This window comes from Perna viridis, chromosome 9, assembly GCF_037379345.1.
Source record: "Perna viridis isolate PV_CMFRI_1.1 ecotype Kerala chromosome 9, ASM3737934v1, whole genome shotgun sequence".
NCBI classification, from domain to species: Eukaryota; Metazoa; Mollusca; class Bivalvia; order Mytilida; family Mytilidae; genus Perna; species Perna viridis.
This window is the reverse complement of record NC_142453.1, coordinates 37,968,450-37,994,072: the sequence shown is the minus strand read 5'-3', so window position 1 is coordinate 37,994,072 and position 25,623 is coordinate 37,968,450. Positions and strand designations below refer to the sequence as shown.

The window sequence follows — 25,623 nt, the reverse complement described above, 5'->3', positions numbered from 1 at the left end:
TTCAAGATAACCAATAGAAATTGCCCTTTTTGAGAATCTATTTCGAAGGCCTCGGATCTTACTACAAATTCAGAGAAACCCGAGTGCTTACTGCAGTCGATAAAATGACACGCATGCTGTATTGCAAGATATATGTGACTTTAGTGGTATTCTGTAAGGTTTCATTCCTATTTGTTACTGGTCATGAAAATATTTACATCAATTGACACTGAGATTATATATTTTAGCTCAATTAAATAAGTTTTAAATCTATGCTTAGCATTAGCAAGGTGTCAGGGTCTGGCAGGGAATTACAAGGATTTTTATATTTCTACTGCCAGTACTTTTCAAGTCTCAAGGAGTAGTTTTGGCCGTTTTCAAGACTGAAGTGATTCTCGCCAACTGCTCATCAAAATTTTGTTCCTCAACAAACATCGTAGTATGATAGCTCAGTTTTGAGAGCAAAATTTCAGCAATCTTCAGATGTTGTTTCTTAAATTCTTGGTATGAACTTGTTTCTCAGGAGGTGATGAAAGATCAGTTTGTGAGAACAACTCAGTACTTTAAATAACATGAAACTCTGAAACACTCTGAGAGAAACCTAAGTTCATTTATCACAGTATGAGGAAAGCAATGGTCTTGACTGTGAGTGAAATCTGAAGCAAAAGTATCCCTTTTCAATGAATTAGGTTTCATGCCATTTATCATTTTGCCAAGAATTTTAGGAAATGTTCACCAATAATGAGGGGGAGACGGCAAAAGGCATTCCAAATATTTGTAAAATTATCGGAAGAACTATTCTGTGTTCGGCGTAGATTGCAGGATTCTTCCAACCAGAAGTAGTTTTTTTTTAAATAACATGGACATCTTTAAAACATTTTGTCTAGCCTGTACTTTTATTATTTCTTGAGCTTAAATGTATCCTGATGTAGTGTTTTGCTTGGACCAAAGATTCCCAAGTGTCAGTATGATGAATTTTTAGACGTTAGTCTATACATTTAAGAGAGAGCTTCAATTGCTTATTATTATCTATGGAGTTTTTGAAGGACAAATGTTTTCATAACAGTAATCCACTTCCACTGCATATTAGTGAAATTCAGCATAAGTACATTATCCTGCAGATCTTTGTGGGGCCCATAGTAGATCAGATCCTAAATTGTCATTTGACCATTTTTGAACTTCTTTACCATTAAGTTCCCTTTGGGTACTTATAAAAATCTTTGACTGAAAGGACATCTTTTTTTTTAACTAATTTGTTTTGTCATACTTTTGCAAATAAGTATGTTTAGATCACTTCACTATAAAATAGTTGAAACTGGTGCTTTCTGAGAAGCTCCAGAAGTAAAGTTTATATGGAAACCAAATTAAGGAATGGTTGGAACTTGTAAACAAGTTACTTGGGTCAAATATTTTTTTTATATTTCTGATGACATGGTCACATCATTTACTGTACTACTTTATGCTTATTGACTGGGTATGCGGGGAATAGTAAGTTTATTTTCCCAGATTACAGCTACTGTCCATGGCATAGCCAACGGCAGTAGTTGTAACCAAGGGGAAATTAACTTGCTATTCCCCAAATATATAGTCGGAAAGTATGCTGTAATATGGAAAGAGACAGTAGACACAAATTTATACCAAAGACTGAAAGAGACAACATACTCTAGATCTCAGGAAATTAGTAACTCCACATACACAGTAATTTTTTTTCTCCTTGACGAGACAACAGACATGCAAGTTGACCTGCTGACTTCCCATCTTCTATGATATTTCTATTATTTGGCTGAAATTTGAAATCTATGGACTAGACCTTGAATACCTATGATGCCGAGAATTCTGAATGGAGTGTTAAAAACCTAGCCAGTGAAAATATAATTACGCTTGCGGTCAAATAGTTTCTGGGAGGGCAATAGTTAGGTAACTATTGACCGGTCAATAGTCTTTTGGCATGTAAGTCATCAGGATAGTAAAATTATTCTCAAACATACGTTTTGTAAAGAAAAAGTGTACGAAGGTAAAATAAAAGATGGTTTGACATGTTTCAAAATCTTTTGATACATATAAATACAATCTATGCATTTGGTTGAAGGGCTGTTTATATTTATTTCAGTTTATGACAGTGACATTGAGTTGAATGGTTGTTCATATTTATTTCAGTTTTTGACAGTGACATTTACATACATGTATCTGAAAGGTTGTTTATATTTCAGATTTATCAGCTTTATGTCATCATTACCGTCTTGTAGAATCAAAAGACAAAGAAAGAGGTATTTGTATGAGATGTAAACAAAATCAAAAGCTTGCTCAATTGGTTTTAAAAGTACACTTAAAATATAAAGATTTCAATAATGCAATACTTATTCTGTGTTCAGTTTTCCATATTCAGTCAGAGAATAAAGAATGGTAAGGTGTTACACTAAGACTTTGTAGTTGACAAATAGTTAGTTTAGCAGACATGATATTTTAAGTTGTTTACGGTTAATGTGAATAATAAAGAATTGAAAAGCAGTCTTGTTTAAAAGGTAAAGTAGGACTAAATACAAATACAAACGAAATGCGATAAAACAAAGAAAGGTGGGTCCAAATGATTTGCCTTATGGCCTTTGTTGGGGGTGAATAGCACTTGCTGAGAGTAAAAGACACCAAAAGCCAACACCGACTAAAGATATTTTTTAGAAAGATAATCAAATAAGAGCACAAGACTGCCACAACATATTTCTGACTTTGTACAGGCACAATAAATGCTAGTATAACACTTTGTGTGATTCCATCCTTCTTATAGTTATATTACCATGCAGAGTTCATCAAAAGAGAAAACAGTAATACATGTTTTTATTCAAGATTTGACTGCCAGACAATTGATTATTGTTGTATTATCCCAGCCTAACAGTTACCATGTTAGTAGAGCTGAGGCTTTCAGGAACCACCTGAATTCACAGATAGAAGATCTAGATCAGGTGAAATAACTGATTGCAGATAATGGACAATAATTATATTTAACTTAACAAGGGAGATAATTTGCAAATCTGTTACTTGTAATATCTTACCACAACCTAAAACAGAATCTCGTAAAACCTTTAATAATTGCAATTAAAGCATTTTAAAACTATGCTTCATATCATATTTGTTGAAATTTCAGTTAATTGCTTTGTATTTTTATGCAATTAATTGTGAGTTTTAGAGGTGATATTATCTTTCTGATGTTTCATTTTTTCTGTATGTATATTTGTAACAGGTTGACCAGCCACAGTTGTATTTAACACATGAAGATGGGGAGGTCAGTGGAGCTTGGACATTTTTTCCTGTACTGAAAAAGTAATACAGCTGTGTTTTGTGTACCTATGGTAGCAATAGTGAAACTTCAGCATTTCCATTAAATTAAATTGTATTAAATTTACTAATTTTAAAGTTTTAGATTTGTTTTTGCATTTTGGTTACTTACATGAATTTAAGGAATTAATAAGACTTATGAAGGTAATGAAAAATGTGAAATATGTAAATAAATCTTAAGTTAGATCCATGCTTTCACAGACAATGATAAAAATGAAGTATGTGTAAATGTAGCAAATTTTAATTGTACTTTCAGATATTTCAGTTAAACTGTTTCACCATTGTGAAATGATGTATCAGTCTTTAATATGAATTACTGCTTGTTTTTTTTCTACACTATAAATTTGAAAATTTAAACTTGGATATACACTGATGAAAATATTTGACTTAATTATAAAAATAGGAGATACAGTATGGTTACCAATGAGACAGTCATCCACCAAAAGCCAAGCAATGAACAGTTTAACTTCTACGTATTAAATCCTTTTCTCCTTGAGATGATTAGGACTATGGACATGTCCTCTCCACATTTCTCTGCCAAGGGCTGATTTTGCTGCCTCTGTCCACATCTTAAACCTCAAGCCATCCCTCTCTTGGCTTGATATTTTAAAGTAACAGATTAGTAAGTGGCAGGTAAGATCAAGTGACATGATTTGTTATTAAAGATATGTATAGAAAGAATACATTTCAGAAAATTGCCCATTTTTTTTGTAGGATATCTGAAGTGTACAGTGACAAAGCCTGGGTTCTTATCTGTGAAGAAGAGACCAGAATTGATTTAAAAAAACTAGTCAAAGTTTTGAGTAAATACAATTATGATCAGGTAAATAACTTTTGTATTAAAACTTGTAATTTTTATGTACTGAGTACATATAATTTATGTTAATAAATTTCATATTGGTTGAGGTCTTTCATATTGGTCGAGGTGGTTGTATTGGTCCCGAGGCATTGCTGAGGGCCAATATGGCTGTCGAGGCCAATATGATTGATCGAAACCTATAACAGGGGCAGTAAGAAATTACATATTTATTGCGAATTTAATTAACCAATTCAACTAGTTGATTTGTAGAACAGTTGTTTTCATGTTTTACCAAGAACGTGTAGGTTTATTTGCATTATTTACTCTTAAATATCCTTTTTGTATAAAATGGAAGATGTTTTAGGTTTCTGCAGCTTTTAGTTCTGGTGATCAAAGTTTGTTAAATCCAATTGTAACTCAAAATGGCCATGTCAAACGACCGGAAGTTATGATGCTGTATTTGCCCTGGTTTGATCCATATTGGCCCCGTATAGATTCCCGGTTTGAATTCATATCAGTTGGTCAGTTTTTGACATATTTTAACATATTTTGGGTAGTTGGTTAATAAAATAGTATAATATTACTTACATTGTAGGTAATAACAAAATTACTGAACTGGTAAAATCTTGGTAGTAGTAAAAAGGAAAGTCTGTAAAAAACAAAAAAGTAGGAAACCAACGTAATGGTCCTGACTTGGTATATTTGTGTTAGGCATTTCAAAATGAAATGTGGGTTAAACCAGGTTTTTTAGGGGCTAAATTCCACTTCCATTGAAGATGAGAAAAATAGTGATCAATTTTAAAGGCTGTTGCTTTAAATTTATCTCATACCCAAGGAAGGCACAAATCTTGTCAACCCAATACCCAAAGAAGGGATTTTGAATTTCACAATAGATTTGTTATTGATTTATAAAGTCAATGGACCCTGGCATTAAAGTGATATACTTTGCTTTCCATGCAGTCAATCTAGGTTTTTATCTATCTATCTATTCTCTATCATTATTTAATCCATCCTTCAGCCTTCTAGTGAAATTTTTTTTCTTGATGATCCATCAGTCTATTTTTGTCACATTTGAAGTTAATAATTATGCTTTTTTCTGATGATAAGTTACATCAACATGATATGATCTTTGAGTATGTGGACATTTTATTACTCTGACTTGGTGTCGACCAATACATTTGCACAATGTCAGTAATTTTTTAATGTAAAAGTTTAACCATTGTAAATGGATTTCAGCTAGTGGTATACATATAGGTGCATTTGTTTAGGTTTTGGTAAATCATTTGACAACATTGAGTACAAGTACAAGCAGTTATGAATATCGTATATTATACATTTGTATTTTAATTTCATATGCAGGCTTTAATATGAAGGTATTTTCATGGAATATGATTTTTTTAAATTTCAGGACTATCTACTGGGTCATGCTTTACAGGACCAACAAGCTACCATTATACATCACTATGCTTTCCATGACAATCCTAAATCTTTCTCCTACCCAGATATTGGAGCTGGTGTTGTTCTTAGTAACTCACTTTTCACCAGGTGAGTATGGCACTGACATGCAAACTTACAATGATTTATCATATATATACATTTCTTTACTTTTGAACTTCTATTTGTTGAAGTATTTTAAATTGAAAATAATTTTTTTGCAACATTCGTTTGGTGAAATTTTTCTCAAAGTCATCTTATAATTCATTTATGTGAGAAACTTAAGGTTGCCATGTTTTAGAATGATGTAGTAAGATCAATGTGCTTAGATTTAATACAAAATTTAACTACATGAAATCTGTTTGACTTTTTGTATTATGTATTTGATATTATGTTTGACTTATGTGATATTATGTTTGACTTATTTGATATTATGTTTGACTTGTGTGATATTATGTTTGACTAATTTGATATTATGTTTGACTTGTGTGATATTATGTTTGACTTATGGGATATTATGTTTGACTTATGTGATATTATGTTTGACTTATTTGATATTATGTTTGACTTGTGTGATATTATGTTTGACTTTTGGGATATTATGTTTGACTTATTTGATATTATGTTTGATTTGTGTGATATTATGTTTGACTTTTGGGATATTATGTTTGACTTATTGGATATTATTTTTGACTTGTGTGATATTATGTTTGACTTATTTGATATTATGTTTGACTTGTGTGATATTATGTTTGACTTTTGGGATATTATGTTTGACTTTTGGATATTATGTTAGACTTTTGGGATATTATGTTTGACTTTTGGGATATTATGTTTGACTTGTGTGATATTATATTTGACTTATGGGATATTATGTTTGACTTGTGTGATATTATGCTTGACTTATGTGATATTATGTTTGAATTAACCATAACTTGTTGTATGGTTTTGAAACTACTTTATTTCTTCACTTCACTCCAATTTTTATTGTTTAATTATGTCTTATACGAGATTAGTTAATCCAACAAGTATTGGTCATTAATATTGTACATGTATATTTTGGATTTTTTTTTCAGAATAGGTAAAGCTTGGCCTGATGAAGACTACAGGCTTGATTTCTCTATAGATTCAAAATATGAGGTAAGTCTTTGCTACCTTTTACTATAAATACTCACCTATTAGTTTTTGTACCAATTAATGTGGGACCTTTCTTTTCAGTAAACAAAATTCTGGAACTTGACTTACTGAAAAGTGAATTCTAAGCTTACTTATAGGTGTGTGTTTACACTTGTTGAAGACTTTTACTTTAAACATATTTTATTCATGGTAATTGAATTGGATTGGATAACAAGCTAGGTCTATATATATCTTCTCCACACAAAACAACATACAGTTATCAGTCTTGTATTACATATTCTAGAGCAGGTATACGTTAAAACATGGAGGCTAAAAAAATATAGTGTGCTTCCTTTTTGCCTTTTTCTGTTTTTGTTCTTGGCAAATGACTATCATTTTTCATCAAAAGCTATGATACAAATAACTAGTTTTTGAGGAAAAAACAGTATTTTCATGAAAAATAATGCTTCAGAAAAGGGGTCTATTTTATGGACTCAAAATAAAAGTGAAAGAAGAAAAAGTCTATTTTTAGTTTGACCTGACCTGGTGTACCAAAGTTCATGCCTTTTTTTCTAAAAAGGACCTTATAATTATTTTTGATATCTCCTTAATTGAAAAACATGGTCAAAAGTTATATTGAAACTCCTTGTCTATTTCTTAAAAAAATCATGAAAATTTAAGGTATACTATAGAAGCCTATAGGGCAGAGAATACAAGACTGAGACCTACAACATTCATAGACAACTCTATTTCATTTTTAGTGATTAACTTGTAATTCTTGAATATATTCTTTTGAACATTTTGTTGAAGATCTTTTGGTGATCTCTGAAAGTATTTACTATTTTGGATTCAGTTTATACTATGTTGCATATGTTGCTTTTCATCTGTTCTTTTTTACATAGTATTTTAATGACATTGGTATTGACATATTCATGATTGTTTCAAGAGATTTTTTTTCAGCTGTTTTGCAATGTATTTCAAGCATTTCTTAAAAGCTTTAAACACTTTAAGAAAATGTGTCTCTACTTTGCAGCTTGCCAAATACATTTATGATGATGGAAAAGGTGTAAAAATGACTGATGTAAAGCAATTTTGTACCTCAAAGACAGTGAAGGGATGTGCTACATGGTATCCAACACCATTCCCTAAATGTGTAAGTTGAATAGAGCTGTTTCATTATAGGTTTTCCTATATCCAACTTCAAATGAATGTAAGCATGCACATTTAACCATTTATGAACAGATATTGTTTTACCCGTACCAGTTAACTTTTGAAAATTGTTATAGAGTTTTTGTGCCAGATGATGTTTAAATTGCATAATTTTGTCTTATATTTTTGCAATTGTATGGTTTTTACTTCATTAGTTTATGGTATCTAAATGTATAGTAAAAGACTTTTTTCAGTTGACAAAATGTTGTATGTGCATGCAATAAATATAAATTTTATCCATCAGTGACATGCTGATGCAATACCTTGCCCCCACACCAGTGTTTTGAACAGTGCTAAAAAATTATTGTTCTATGAGATCCAGTCTTGCAGTAGGCCCCCAAAATAATAGTCTTGTTTCCCACCATCAGCAAGAAAAAAAAAAGGTAGGTATAGGGAAATTATTTTTATTTTGTATAAACAAACAGGTCCCATGCCACAACTGATTCCACCACAAATTGTCAAGTTATATAATAGGAATCACTAGTATAAGTGTCCATGATATAAAATTGATTGATTAGACAAGAATGCTATAGAAGCTTATTGGTTAATTAATAGCTACCTGTATAATAGCAAACATTTGACCTTTTGGAGGTCATTAAATTGGTATTAAACATGTATATTTCCTGGATATTGTATCATTGACCTCCAATCATCAGCTGTCAGAAACATTTTATATTGAGTTAATGGGAAACAATCTTAGACTTCAACAGTGCCTAATCCAAAATGGCCATCAAATGTTTAGGATAGACACAACAAACTTGGGTAGGATAGGGTACAGTCCTTTAACTGATCCGTGCAACAGTTTGACAGATCAATGACTGCTGACTGATTGATCACTGACGGATCGATAACTGATGACAGGTAACTGATCTGATTGCAGTTTTATTATGTAAAATGACGGTTGGTCTGTGAAAAATAAAACAAATGTATAATAAAAGTATAAATTGATGTTTAAATCTATTGTATTATGTACATATGTGTAAAATTGACAAAGAAAACACTGGAAACTGTCAAATACGTTGACCACTCTGTAGTCACATGATACGATCACCGGTTTAATGAGTTGGTTTGATGGATTGATGACTGATTTTTGATCGATGACCGATCTCAATTTTTGTTGCACAGATTGGTTCAGGTACTGTAGCAGGAAACAGGCTATTATTTTTTTAGGAAGTAGCCTTGACTGTTGATTTAGAAATATCATAGCCATATACTACTACATAGTTAAGACATAGTACAGGTGCACCTATTCCTGTACATTTTTTTTTAGGATTTGATAAAATTACAAGTTTTGAATTTCATGTGCAAATTGTCTTGCAATTATTAGTGGAAAGTTAAACAAATAAAACAAAAAAAAATGAATGGGGTCATTTTTGAATGTGAGTGGAAGGAACCTTTTGTGAGATTTTTAACGATAATTATAATTATAATTTACTATTTTCTATTTTTATTACTGGCCAGCAATATGTATATAAGGTATCTAAAATATACAGGTTGGGCTTTTGGTTCTTTAAGTATACAGTGAAGACTTTATTTACGTTTTATTTATAGGGAGAAGAAATACCAGAAGAGAACTTATTTGTTGCTGTAAAAACTTGTGAAAAATTTCATACAGAAAGAGGTATGATTTTGCACCACCAAGAATGTAACATCTAGATACATGTATTTACTTCTACATTTGATCATAAAAAATCAGCATTGCAATAAATGTCTGTTACAGAATCATGATATCATAAAGATGGTGTCATGGTAAATTGTTAATATTTGTTATTATTAATACATTTTTTGTACATTTCACATACATGTTTTTTTTGTTATATTGGAAAATGATGAAACTTCAGTATACCATTATTATATTAACAGTATTCCAAGGGACAAGATAATTCTTATTTTTAGCTTGCAAGATTTCCTTATCTCACCCTCCAGTTGGGATAGAAAATGTGAACTTTCCAAATTAAAATTGGCTCAATAAAATAAAGAATTAAAGATCAATAATATCTTACCATTGTGTGTTTGAAAATTCCCCAGAAATACTAATTTGAACTAGGACAACTGGCGATTGATCGTTACGGGTTTTTTTATCTATTTTGAAGTGACTTATGTATTACACCTGGTTGTAAAGTACCATTGCCTGATGATGATCAACGGTTTAAATGTTTTTCATTTCAATTAAAAAAAATTAATTGGAAAACAAACTCTAAGTGAGAAAAATAATCTAACACCAGCTTTCCTAAAGCAAGGTTATGAAATCTTGGATAAGGTATAATAGTTCTCTAACTCAGTGAAGAACAATTAAATCTTACTGTTGAGTGTTTCAGAAATCCCTGTCTTGTACTCTTACAGGTGTTATTTTTTTTATCATGTGTTCAATTTTGCAGTGCCAGTTGTGAAGTCAACTTGGGGTAATACAACTACACATATACAGTATTACAGTGAAACAGAGGACCTCAGTATACCCACTGTTGATCTGGGTATACCTAATACTGAAAGAGGTCATATTTTTAATTCATTATTTAATATGAACATTATTAAATGTGTTTTTACACCTGTACAGCTAAATTTGGCATTGAATTTTGCAAAAATCAAAATTGAAAATTTCTGTCATCATGCACTGGTGTTCAAACCTTTCATCTGCCAAGAACGAAATATTCACTTTTGAGATTATCAGTATTTACACAACAGGTCGAAAGTTGATTAAATTTGCTGAAAATAAGAACAGTTTCTATTCACTTCTACTCTCTTATCACAGATCCTGCTAATATTTTTTACTCTATGATATTTAAGTGCTTGTGTTTCTTCATGTTAGTAAATTTATTGTTCGGATTGATGTGTTTTTGTTTGTTTCATACATACATGGTTTGACAGAATATTTTTGAGAGTATCTATGGTGTCCAAGGAGAATATAAATTTTGTGTGTTGCCTAAGTTTTAAGATTTGCCTTAAAATTTCCTTTAAAAGAGATATGACCTTGAAAAGTAATTTGGTACTCATTTTATACACCATAATGGGATGATATGATAAACTCACTTCATGTTTTACAAGCTACTCTGAAATTTTCGGTATTTGAATAAATTGTGTCATATTATTCAGGACATTGTGGAAAGTGTATGGCAATAATCAACAGATTTGACAGTCATCCAGACTTTCAGGAATACCAGTGGTTACTCATAGCTGATGATGACACCATTATCAAGTAGGTTATTAAATATAGTCTTGTCTGAATTAAAACAATTTGTTAGGAATAAGCAAGTATTAAGGGTCAGTCCCTGTAAGAATCAGGCAGTCAGAGAAACATGGTATGAAAAAATCCATCATTTTGATAGTCTAATTTGACTATTTGCACCATGAGAATCAAGGAAAACAGACAGGAATTTCCATATCATGCTGGACCTTTGAGTTACAATTTCATTGAAATGCACTGAAAATGAACATTTCAAGGGCAGATAATAACTCTGTCAAAAACCTCATTTTTTTTTAGATTCTATTGAAAAATTTCTGTGCAAAGCCAGTGATTTAGAAACCAAATAATGATTTTTTCAAATAGAGAAAGTATCCTTGAGTGATATTACATTATCAGATCAGTGGGGTTTTGACATGCATGTTTCTGATTTTTTCCCATTTTGCCTGATTCTTACAAACACTTACACTTAAGTTTACGCAGGTAAAACATTATTTTGAAACTGATATGGAAAGACTTATGGTTTATTCAGTGTGTAGTTTAGATAGGTTTTTCTGTATAGCTTAATTTTGCATTATAACAGTAAAATCTGTTGTTCTGTTTGGATCACTGTAATGGAATGACACTGTGAAAATACTTTCAGTATTAATGTAAAGAGTTTGAACAGTAATGCTTAAATTACAGGCTTGAAGTAGAAATGTTTACTGGTAACAAAGAAGTGTCAAATAATAATGTTTTGTTCTTATTATCTAGCCATTCTAGAATTCAGACATTTATTTAGTTTGTGAGTCCGTTGACCTTGTTCACACATCAGTGAACAAAATAAAATATACTGTTTTATGTGAAATTTAATATTTTGCCATGGCATTAGAAATCCAGTTCAGGAACTACACTTTTATTTGAAGGATTTTATCTACTCATGATTGTGGTGATCGTATATAGACATATAGAAATAAGGGTTTTAAGTTCACTAATGACTCTGTCTTATTGCCTCATTCTATTGATTAATTAAAGAGTTTTTTTGCATGTACTATGTATGAATGTAATCAAAGTAAGTGTTTTTGGGGAAACCTTAGTTTTTTTGTAAGAACAATCACAGTTGTTGTAGTTGAATCTTTATTTAGTAACATTGATGGAATTTTATAACCTTTTACATATAGTTGATATTTTTTAATTTGTTGAATTGGTTCTTACATGAGTAGTCAGTGCAGTAGGTACATAACTGTTCTATATAATATGGTGTAGAAGCAAGCACCAAGAGATTCAACATTTTTGAACACTCACTTTTAACTATATGAGAAGCTTTAAGATTAAGCGGGTCTAATTCAGAATATGTATGAAGTCTGGAATAACAACAGTCCTCCACAGATGGTGGGAATATTTTACAGATAACCTGTGAAGTAAACGTAACTGACATCTTTTGACTTTACAGGAATATGATTGCCTTCTCTATCTTAGAAAAGCTTTGCTTCGATTTGAACAATGGAGTCAAGCTATACTTTTCCAAGGCGGGTAAGGATCTTGAACAGCAAGTGGAACTGAAAAGAGAGAGCGTTAATACATTTGTTGGTGCATGCAGTCTTTCCCGAACTTTTCCATGAATATTTCATGAAGCGGGAAAAAATTAAAGGGATGCATAGAAAACGACTGTATATTTTCAATGTTGAAAATTTGTTCTTAACTATTTTTGTTTAATGATCCAGATGTGTGTAAAATTCTGATTTTCTTGCTGCAGAACTTTATGGCTGCTTCTGCTGACTACAGAAGGTGTTCTGGTTTTTGCTGGTGGCTATCACTAGGGACCATCGCCAGAATGCTATTTTCACGTACACACATGTTGCTGTTAGGTTTAGTTTGTGCTCGCTATTATATATAACATTTTGTACGAATGTAGGGGTACACCACACATGTATTAACTAGGCTAAATTAAATGTAGATAAATGTAGTCTGAATATGGAAAAATGAGGTTATTGAATTTCGAATTTACCTTTATATCATACTATATTTCAGTTTAAAAAGATTAAGACAGCTGTTAGCATGTTATGATTCTGATGAACCTGTACATTTAGGAGAAAGATATGGATATAATGTAGCTAAATATAGGTGGGGATATGATTACATCACAGGAGGGGGAGGGTAAGTAGCTAAATATAGATGGGGTATGATTACATCATAGAAGGGAAGGGTAAGTAGCTAGATATAGATGGGATATAATTACATCACAGGAATGGAAGGGTAAGTAGCTAAATATGGATTAAGGTATGATTCCATCAGGGAAGGGGGAGGGTAAGTTGCTAAATATATAATGGGTATTATTATATAGATAGCAGTGTTTTATTAAATGTTCCCAGTGAAATGAATTGCGATAATTCACACTGAAAAAATTCAGTAATTTCACTCTTGGACTTTCTCCCACCAAAACATCACAACTTTGAAATCAATCCGCCATTCACAAAATTTGAAATTTATGTTGAAAATAGCAATGAATAATCGAGGAAATTTATATAATAAATAGGATAATCGATTGATTATCTTGAATAACCAAAATATGATCACTCATGCCAAAAATGCAGTAAGATTTAACTCATGCACGTAACAAGTTCCTCACACTTGTTAAATCTAGGTGTTCTTCGGCACTCGTGATCATATTTTGGTTATTTACTCCTTCCAAATAATAATCCTATTATGATTACATCACAGATGGGGAAGGGAAGGTACCTCATATACATGCAGATGGAGATGTGATTTCCTCACAGGAGTGGGAGGATAAATTCCTCATATACATATAGATGGGGTTATGATAAATCACAGGAGGGGGAGGGTAAGTATCTGATATAAATTGGGTATGACTGTTTGGCGGATGGGAGAATGTGAATCCCTAAACAAAGATTGATATTATTTATAGCACAGATGGAGGGCAAGCTTCTATATCATGTAAATTATTAATATTAAGTTTATTTATATAAATTTACATGTAATATCATATAAAAATGATCTCTGAGTAGTCTGTACACATATTTAGATGTGCGTGTACAGACAGAGCACTTAGTTGAAAAGATAAAATATTATGGACATATGGTTGTCTTATTTCTAAATTAATGTCTTATTTTTTTAGAATGCTGTTAAGTAGAGCAGCTGTAATATTAATGAAGAAAAAAAGCATTATCACCTGCAACAGTAATGATGCTCCTGATGACATGACCTTGGGAATGAAACTCAAGGGTATTGGTGTACCACTTACACATACTATATACTTGCATCAGGTAAGGTTATCTAAAACCTGATGACATGACCTTGGGAATGAAACTGAGGGGTATTGGTGTACCACTTACACATACTATATACTTACATCAGGTAAGGTTATGTAAAACCTGATGACATGACCTTGGGAATGAAACTTAGGGGTATTAGTGTACCACTTACACATACTATATACTTACATCAGGTAAGGTTATCTAAAACCTGATGACATGACCTTGGGAATGAAACTCAAGGGTATTAGTGTACCACTTACACATACTATATACTTACATCAGGTAAGTATATCTAAAACCTGATGACATGACCTTGGGAATGAAACTTAGGGGTATTAGTGTACCACTTACACATACTATATACTTACATCAGGTAAGGTTATCTAAAACCTGATGACATGACCTTGGGAATGAAACTCAAGGGTATTAGTGTACCACTTACACATACTATATACTTACATCAGGTACGTATATCTAAAACCTGATGACATGACCTTGGGAATGAAACTTAGGGGTATTAGTGTACCACTTACACATACTATATACTTACATCAGGTAAGGTTATCTAAAACCTGATGACATGACCTTGGGAATGAAACTCAAGGGTATTAGTGTACCACTTACACATACTATATACTTACATCAGGTAAGTATATGTAAAACCTGATGACATGACCTTGGGAATGAAACTTAGGGGTATTAGTGTACCACTTACACATACTATATACTTACATCAGGTAAGGTTATGTAAAACCTGATGACATGACCTTGGGAATGAAACTTAGGGGTATTAGTGTACCACTTACACATACTATATACTTACATCAGGTAAGGTTATCTAAAACCTGATGATATGACCTTGGGAATGAAACTTAAGGGTATTAGTGTACCACTTACACATACTATATACTTACATCAGGTAAGTATATCTAAAACCTGATGACATGACCTTGGGAATGAAACTCAAGGGTATTGGTGTACCACTTACACATACTATATATTTACATTAGGTAAATTAAAGCATTTTTTAATGACCATTTTTGGGTAGGTCATATATAACATATTGTAATTGGTAATTAACAAGTTCAGGCTGAGTGTCATTGTTCATTTTAAAGAATGGTGTAAAACACATATACTGAATAAAGCATTAATACTATTCAATATTATACTGATGCCATATTTTGTATGCAGGGAAGGAAACAAGAGAAATGACCTTATGTCTGTCTTATTTACTATATGATTACTCTGATTGGGTTGGTGGACATTAAATGTAGATGCCCATTCTATTGTACTATTTTGGGGATCATTTTACATAGTCAGAGCTAGTATGTGAGAGTTTTAAATATTTACTATTTTGGGGATCAATTTACATAGTCAGAGCTAGTATGTGAGAGTTTTAAATATTTCCTTTTATTTTTGAAAATTATGGTATGACTATATTACCCCCTTAGAATGGTCTAAAATATATGAATTATTTTCCAACCCATTCTCAAAATTTGACAATAATTCCAAATTCAGATACCTTGTGTTTTTTTTCTTCAGAAAATGTAATTGCTCATCGATATCTTCATCCATTTGATTATCTTTCTACCTCAGGCTAGGTTAGAAGACTACAGTCCAGAATATATTCGCCCTCGTACTCATGTTTCATTTCATAAACACTGGATGAATGATCCATTAAAAGTGTATAATTATCTAATGGAGGAACCAGTAGAGGTACCAGTTGGTGAGGAAACACATGATGAATTGTAACAACATTAACTATTGTTCTTGTTTATGTTATTTGATTCACAATAACTGCCAAAGGAATATAGTAGAATTAGGAGTTTATACTGATATTTCTATGGAAATTTTCATAAAGTTTTACTTAGTAGTAGGGACAGAAGATGTCCTATAATGTAGATGCTCCGAAACATAAATGGCTGATAGTCACTGTGCTGGAAGTGATATATTTTGGATATTATGTTTATAGTTCGGAAATGATTGTTGCATTATCATCAAAGTCTAGTATTATTTGAGTACAAATAGCTCTGTCCTTTATAGGCAAAGCCTAAAATCATATTACTTGTTTTTATTTTACAAATTTCCAAAGATGAACACTAGCAATCTCTTTACTATGTACATACCTTGTTCTATGATTTTTTATTTGTTTTTTTTTTTTGTTGTGTTTCATTACCGGTATACATGTATTGTTTTTTTTCTCTGTTCCAGAATCTGTAAATGATTGTATGTTTTTCTACTTATTTGTTTATATTCACATTTTTTGTTGGTTGGAAGTATTTTTTAAGATTCCATTTTATCACTATCAGTTTGATCAACACCACGTCATGATACATAATACACATGAATAACATATAATTACAATGTATAATTTGTTTTTTAGCTAGCAAGTTCTTTGTACTTGGTTTGTAGACTGGATATTTTATATATTTTGTAGAATTTTACTTTTCTTAGATCTGTTTATTGTTAATATGATTTTCATTTTGCTCTGTCCACAGTTTAAGGAGTGAAAGATTTTTGTAAAGTTTTAAACACTCATTGTTTATGGATGTATTGTGATGTGCTGACTCCAATTTTTAGGGATATATTTTTCATAAAAGGAATTTACTGTTCATTTCACATGATTATCTGATTTTTTTTTTTTGCAAAAAAGGTGTCATGTGCATCACATATGCTATAGCAGTAAAGGGAAGCTGTTCACCTTTCAGTGGAGATGTGACCACGTGTTCAACTTAGTATAAACAAACAACTTGATATCAATTTTCTAAATAATAGCCATTGTATAGTAGAACTGTTCAATTGAGCATCAATATCACATTATCTCTTGGTGGTTTTCTTGAAGTAAGCCAAATTATGTGTTAGCCTGGCACTCTGTAATATGTATTTGGCCAAAAGTCTGCAGGCATACAACTTGGAAGCCTAGTCTTTGTACTGGGTACATAAATAAAAAATACCAATCATATAAATATTGCCAATATTGGTATGTTTGACACATGTGTCAAGGAGTAACCTCTCATCAGCAGCATTACAACCAAATACTTAGAAAGATCAAGATAAAAAAATATATTGTAAAAGTACTCAAAACCAAAAATTTAGAAATAAGAAGCCAAATCCAGCATTGAGAAGTTTCTATGTGTAATATTGTTTGTTTCATCTGGTAAATCATGGTCAGTCCTGCACTTACAGGACCAATATCCAGTCAAAACGTTTTAACTTTCTAGTCAACTTAAATGTTTGTGACCTTTGATATTTTAATTTAGCATTGGTATACAAAAATCAGTATTGTACGAAAATCTGTTCTACTGCAGTTGAAAATGAACAAGTTGTCTAAGAAATAAATCATGGAAACTCCATGTTATCATTGCTTTACTACAGAATGGCCATTTATTTTGTATTGTTTTATATATTGTTAAATAACAACAATAAAGACCAGCCTGTGGTAAAACAATGATAAAATGGAGTTTCCATCCTTTTTTTCGTTTCTAATAGAACTAATTTCTTAATATTTTTAAATAAATGTTGAATGAAATGCTGGTCATGTGTTAATTACTTTTTGATCCATTGCCATCACTTGTCCTCCGTCGTTTTTAACAATTTTTCAAAACTCTTCTCCTCTGACACTACTTGACCAATTTAATTTTTGATCCGCTGAAAAACATGGCTGCTGTCACTAAAAATAGAACATAGGGGTCAGACAGTAATTTTTTGCATATATCTCCAAAACAGTTACGTTGTTTAACCAAATTTGTTTTATGGCTGAAAGGATCCTTATTATAAGGCCTACAAAAGTCACCAGGGTTAAAAGTTGTCAGACAACCCCTTCTAAGAGTTATTTTCCTTGAAAGGGAGAAATTGATATTTTTTATACAGTTTTCAGTCAATATCTTGAAAACTATGATAGATAGAAAGAAACTTTCAATTAGTGAAATGATCCTTATGATAAGTCCTACCAAAGTCTTTTTGATTCAAAATTGTTGGACAACTTCTTGTTAAATTTAGTGTCCTTAAAAGGCAAAATTCAACCAGGTGAGTGATTCAGGCTCCTGTGAGTCTCTTGTTCACTATGACTGTGGTATGAAGAACTTTGAAGCATGTCATATTAGACTTTATTGACAAGGTGTGCTTGATATTACATGTATGTATAATATTTTAGGTAATGTTTGGTTAAATTTTACTAATATCAAATGGGGTAACTCTAAACCCTGAGTTCAATATCAATGATAATTTGAATGTACTTGAATTAGCATTTCACATTTTTATATGCTAGTAACTGAAATATGTGATAAAACATTATGCAACACAGACAAATTTGCAGCCTGTGTTTTAAAACATATGGAAAGATGTTTTGGACCAGTATGGAAAGTATATGTTTTTGTGCATTTAAAAATTCATGAAAGCATATGTTTTAAAAAAACATAGGAAAACAAATACTCTCTTAATATCTCATGAATTAATTCGTATGACAAACATGTTTTTTTGGTGTTTTCAAAATATATGAAAAATATATGTTACTACTTTTCCTGTGAAATAATTGGGATTGAACATACATTTATACAAATGTTTGTACAAATATTAGTATAAATGGAGCATGTGTTTCGGGCTTATTGAGGAATGTGTAAAGATTTTGTTGAAAAATAGTTTTATTACATTACATTTTTGTTTCTGTGACATAGCACATTAAGGGTCAGTCAAATATAAACAACAGCTTCTATTTGCTTGATAAAACATTCAAATCCTGAAATTTGTGTAACAATTTATTTCCACAACAATTGTAGTACCATTGGGTATGATGTTTAAGGAGGTAGACCTTAGGTAAGGGACACAACTCTTTAAAATCATTGGAACGTTTGTATTCAGGATATCTATATCTCATATAAGCATCAAAGTAACTTGGATTGATTTCATTCTGTTTCAAATGAAGGCTTGAAAGGCTTACGGTAGGTAAAATTAAATATGATACAAACATATCACTAATTTCAAGAGTTATGCCCCTTACCCCAGGTTTACTTCCTTAAACATTATTTAAAACAATGCTAGCCTATAGATGTTTAATTTAATATATTTAACCATGATGTGCTTCACTGTTAAATTATTATATTTTTTCTACACTAAAATATTAATTAAGTTTTATATTACATAAAAACAATTTGAAATTCAACTTTTTGTTGTCATTTCTATGATAACCTCAAGTATTGGAATATGAGAATGGGGTTATCTGTACCTAAAACATTTTCTGTAATAGACATTAAATAATTTTAGAGTTACAGGGAAGTATAAATGACCAAAAGGCAACACAATGTTTCGGAATTTGATATCATGACTTCATACATCCTGCCGATCCCGCTAGCAGGTTCATATTTTTGGACACCAGTTCTGATTAGATTTGTGGGTTATATTTTATGAAAAATTAAGGTAACAATAATCGACAAATTTTGTTTAAATGTGTTTTTTAACAAGTTTTATTCAAACTTTAATGATAAATAAAATGCCTTACTTGATAAACTGCAGCAGTGAAACCCTGAAAGTTTGATTCACTACATTTAAGGTTGATATATCTTTTTAAAAGTAAAATAACTATACAAAGACACATTAATGACCAGCATTTCCTGACTGTGGACAGGCACATGTCTGCTCTGGGGTTTAACTATCTTTAAGGTAGATTTGTGAGTAAGTATTTGACATAGCTTACATTTCTGAAACCAAATATACGTGGTCATATAACCAACCAGGAAAATACTAGAAATTAATGGTTAGTATATAAAAAATCTCAAGATTTCAACCTTTGAAGAAATCGAAACGAAGTTTGAAACTGAACCTTAATCCAAATTCCATATACATTATAGGTACATGATGAGATTTAGCATATCAATTAGGAATTTAGGACAAAGTAAACCATTAGATATTCATGCAAAGTTTTAGAAAATGCTCCTATTTGGCCTAAAGGGCCTGTCAACTATCCCTTAAATCAATCCTGATCTTTCATATATGGTATAAAACCTGGCCTTACTATTATGCACAGATCTATTGACTGACACCCAAGTACTTATAGATAATAATTGCAGGTTTTTTTCCCAATAAATTGATAATTGATTGGTTTTACATCTCAAAGCATGTATTTCAGGACAAGAACATTTGATTAGTTCAACAGGCCTTTCTATGTACCAATCTGTGGTGTGAAGTCAGATTTTTATTGTGCCAGCTCATAGAAACAACAGCCTGAAGTTAAGGCATATTGCCCCTCCCAGACATTGGTCACTATCTCCTATATGCTACATGTATGGCTGAGAAGACATTACTTCCATAAATTGAGCACAAGTGTATGATTTTAATGATGTTGTACAATTAGGTTCCATACTGGAGAAATGTTAGAAATTAAGTCTAAATTTTGGCCTTATCATTTTGGAAAGAGGGGCTCTGAACCATTGCATTGTGTAGGTGTTGTTTTCTCATTTATGGATTACCATTGCTTACTGATCTAACTTAAAAATATAATCAGTATTTTTTTATTCATAACGGAATATTTAATGGCCCAGTAATGTGTCCAGCCCAATCCCATATCACCTGGTCCGGTACATATTTTGTGTAGTTGGTCAAGTAACTTGGTATAATGGTGATTATCTAACTTTCCTTACTTTATAGTTATATTTGATTTTTTAGGTTAAGAGGGGGGTACAAACTTCTAAATAAAACCTATATGGACCTACAAACATGAACAACTAACACACAATCAGATGCATTAACCTTTATTTGACATCACTTAAATAAAACATGATACACAGAACACTTCAGAGAGGTATATCACTTATTGCTACCATGTCGAATATGTCTCAATCACTCTACTCAAAGCACAAACGGCATATACTGTGGTGGTAATTATTTTCATGGTGCAAACATTTTCTTTAGTATAGTAAATACTGTAAAAATCTAATTCATAGGCATTGAAAGACTGCATGACAGTCATGTTTAGAAAATCCATGAAAATAAGTAGCCATCTGTGTTTAAATCACATGATAGCAAATATCACATGACAGGAAATATCACACGATTTTGATACTATTTTGGGTGGAATGTTATTGAGCCACTATTTTCTTTTTGGATTTCAGAATAAAGCACTTTAAATATCCCCCAGATAAAATATCTGCCCCCCCCCCACCCCCAAATAAAACCAAGCAATAGACCTCATAGTTACTCTTACCTAAATTAAATTATGTCCTCTAAAATCTCATATAACCACTGATTTAAACCAAAAAAATATTAGGCCAAAATTATGAATTATTGGCATATTTTGTAGCGGGGGCAAGAAATGTTTTTGAAAAGCTTTCATAAATATATAACCTGAAGCAAATCAAACATAACCCAAATCATTAGCTACTTCTACTAAGCACTTACAGTATGCTAATACAATTGACAAGAATTTGTTTTACATATTAGTATTCAATAAATTATTAGACTAAAGCACCTTGATTTAATACAAACTGTGTAGAACCTTAATTTGTATTGAATCAGAAGAAAGTTTACACACTGGTAAATTCATTTATCAGTAATTACCAGAAGCAGAACTTCAGAAAATACATACATGTGCATGACACATATTCAATAATACAGACAAAACAAATAAAAGCCAAAAAACAAAAATGTTTGTTGTAAAGTGATAAACAAATACTACACACTGTACCTTTGTGATATTAATCACCAAATAATATCATTTTCCTTGACTTACAATGTACTGATATTACTGTTGACATGAAATGCAAACAAAATAATTAGCAAGCTTAAACAATCTCAAACAGTACAAATACCCCTTCTTTTCATTACCTACAAGTACATTCATGAGACAGTATGTATGTATTCAAATAGGGTGAACTGCATTAATACAATGAATTACATGAATGATTATAGATCGATTTACATTTGTACACTACTGTTAAATAAATACAATGCTATGCATTTTATAGTAATCCTCTTGTTTTCTGTATAGCAGTTTTTGTAAGACCCATGAAAAAGGAAAATGAAAAATTCACCTACCATTTAAACAAAAATCCTGAATTCATTCCTCCTACTTTAAATTTCTGAATTGTCAATATAAAAATTGTTCAAAATTAAATGTTCAATTTTGGAGAAAAAAATCATGAGATTAATGATTGGTAAGAATACCTGATATAAAGTAATATCCTGTAGAAAATGATTTGCAATAACATGATTAAATGATTCTGTATTCGTTATTTTATACGATAATTTCACTCAGCCTTTTGGAACAAATACCAGGTACATTCTTGACAAGCGACAAAATATAATGATTTTGAGGAAGTATCAGCAGAAATTCAAAATGGCTGACTGCAATTATGTTGCAAGTTTATTGATATAATCAAATGATTAAAATGTACATTCAGCAACATACATTACAATGGATATGATAAATATGTCATGCCATTTCATATCTTCTTGTCAGAATGCTTCATAAACTTAAACAAATACATGAATGGTATTAAGAAAACAACAATAAAATAGCTAACCTTACACTCATATTGGAAAAGTGCACAACAATGATTTTACACTCATACTGAAAAAGTGCACAACAATGAATTGAAAGACTTCATTATAACAACATCCATAATATGTGCTATATATATCACTAACAAAATCCACTCCCTGAAAAACAAATTAATAAAACAGTTCTCAGTTTCTGTGCCAGATTTAGAATTTAGGCCCAAAAATGATAGTCTTCTTTTCTGCCACCAGCAAGAAAACATAGGGTAGACAGGGTAGCAATTTAGAATACCTGAACGAGTTCCTTTCCTACAGTGATATCAGATGTGTTCTGAAATTGAGACAGATCAAACTGTTTCACTAATTTACATTACAGGGGGTGGAAAGGCTAAAACAAAAATTAAAACATTATCAATAGAAAGTCAATGAGTTTAAATCTAAGCACCAACATAACGGATAAAATACACAATAAATCAACAAATGTGTACTATAACTGCAAATGTAAAATATAAGAACTTAAATAGCTATTGAACCATACTTCCTACTTTTTAATAACAAAAACATCAATAAATAGCATTACACAAAACTTTGAAGTTCTATAAATATCTTTCAGTGGCAAATCAAAAACTCATTTATGCATATGCTCTTGTTCTGATAAAAGACTTATCCAAAACACATTAAATGCATAACATACATGTACATAACTTACAAACAAAGAACATACACATCTAATTCTAAACAAATATGGAAACTAACTACTGGTACATATGTCATATACTTTTCAATTCAACAATGTTAGTCTTATCACAAAAACCAAATAATTGGTATCAATATTGTTCAGATCTTTTCTGAATGAAAATGTCTCATTCAATGGTCTTTAACTGAACTCACTGGAAGTTACTTTGTCACAAATTTCTATTGCACACAAAGATTATCTCCCTTGAATTGAAAAAAATTGCACTTTAATTGGCACGAAATCAAACTTGCAGTAATTTCCTGCATTTTCTCAATTAGTAACACCAGGATTACACTTGAGATCCTAGATCCTTTTAATGCATTCTTGAGATCTGTTAGACTAGATCAACATTATCATAAATCTTCAGAACTGGAGGTAAAAAAGTGTATAGTTCTCTCGTCAATACCTCGCCTCCTATGATATGAGCACCACCATCAGACATGAAATCTTGTCCACAGTTGATCATCAGAGTAAGATCAGCAGACATCAGTTAAGCAAAAGTTCATAAGATATAATAATAAATACATGCTGGTGAATCCCTGAGGTGGCTCTATGTAATGATATTAAACAATGCTATCTAGTATGTTCATATTCTATAAATAAATTATGACAATGTATCAGTGAAAATGGAATTGATGTTTCATATTAAGTAAATACAATGTACAAAGAAATGTTTCAACTACTTCATGACATGTAGTTTCACTACACATTGCCATTATTTGTTCCTGTCTACTATGTTAACTTGATTAATCATCTTCTTTCTGCACTATCTGAAATCAGATCTCTGAGTAACACAACCGGTATCTAAATCTACATATAAATGTAGCCAATATCTCATACATGTACTTTCCTAAACCTAGAAATTTAAAACAATACTACTGCCTATAGGACAAAACAAAAAAATGAAATTGAAATTACAAAACATCAATTGCAACAAAAAATTAGGATTCAGAACAAGAATAAGTAGAAGCAACCATTAGCAGAATGCAACTTGAATGAGCTGGTTTCTGTCATTTAACATATTTTGAATATAAAATAAAATGGGGTTTTAAGTTCAAGCTAATCCCACATAAAACAGTCAAGGAAGACATTAATATTACACTTGAACAAAGGGAAAAGATATTTTCAACATTATGCCACATTCAGCAAAAAGTAAAGCTTTCATTTCTCCAATCATTTGTCTTATTATACATGAATATTTGTTCATATGGAAACCTATAACAGCCACTTGTACAAAATCTAAACCAGTAGTTCTGAGATTTCCATCAGGCACCACAGGGTCATACATACATGTACTTAAAAGTTTAAATGAATTAGTTATCCCTAACAAACATGGCTGAGACTACAGTGAGGTCTAATAGAAGGTGGCTATGGTGTTCTTGAGAGTGCTGAATGAATCTCAGTCTTCAACACAATACCTAGTGGCTATTACCACATATACAGAATAATTCAAGAAAAGCCATTCATTGCCATATTAGTTTTTGCATAGGCACTTTCACTATTTTGTCTTTTGACTAACACTTAGTCTGTCATGTCACATGGTTATCATATGACAGTACAAATGCTGAACCATGTGACAAGGATCCACACCACTAAAACATCTACATGAAGCTGACTATCAACTGACTGTTTCATATGGATGCATGAATGTTTGTGTACTCTGAATGTTTGTCAATCTTCTTTCTACAGTATCTTTATCTGAAACATAGAATATATTACAGGTTCTCTGTCAAATAGATTTAACAAATTGTAAGTGAATCATAAATCATTAATAGTAACTCATTTCGGATGTCAGTATATAATGATATGACTATGCACATAATTTAACCATTTCTATATGGAAGGAATATTTTTTTTCTTGATAGTACAAAATACTTTGTGAGAATTTTAACATTCTGGAGAGCAGAGGTGATAATTAAGCAGAAAATGAAGAAGTGATCAGCAGGCCTACAAGGGACATCAGTTAAGATAATAAACTTACATTTATTGATAAGATATCTGTCCTTGACATTCTTGGCTTGTTGTGACAGGCTGTGTAACAGTATGTGAGCAGTCTGGTATCGTCGGAAACACTACAATATCAGAAAGAACATTTGATAAA

The 25,623-nt window shown here is 31.3% G+C and overlaps 2 protein-coding genes across 3 annotated transcripts in view; one reads left to right on the top strand and one right to left on the bottom strand.

Moving 5' to 3' along the window:
* The first annotated feature begins 43 nt into the window (after positions 1–43).
* Positions 44–17,373, top strand: LOC148608284 (beta-1,3-glucosyltransferase-like). Its single transcript, XM_088543760.1, has 14 exons — positions 44–153; positions 2,190–2,246; positions 2,821–2,936; positions 3,215–3,294; positions 4,024–4,132; positions 5,517–5,653; positions 6,619–6,682; positions 7,692–7,811; positions 9,419–9,488; positions 10,246–10,359; positions 10,958–11,060; positions 13,056–13,181; positions 14,161–14,308; positions 15,896–17,373. Exons 1-14 carry the CDS (start codon positions 105–107, stop codon positions 16,049–16,051), a joined length of 1,449 nt encoding a protein of 482 aa, XP_088399886.1. The 5' UTR covers positions 44–104; the 3' UTR covers positions 16,052–17,373.
* Positions 17,374–21,026: 3,653 nt separating this feature from the next.
* LOC148608282 (serine/threonine-protein kinase unc-51-like) overlaps positions 21,027–25,623 on the bottom strand; it is a 30,159-nt gene continuing 25,562 nt past the window's right edge. For both annotated transcript variants that reach the window (XM_088543750.1, XM_088543751.1), the window contains 2 exons: positions 25,504–25,594; positions 21,027–25,220 (listed from right to left, as the gene is read on the bottom strand). In XM_088543750.1, coding sequence (XP_088399876.1) covers positions 25,141–25,220; positions 25,504–25,594 — 171 coding nt within the window. In that variant the 3' untranslated portion in view covers positions 21,027–25,140. The remainder of the gene's footprint in view (positions 25,221–25,503; positions 25,595–25,623) is intronic.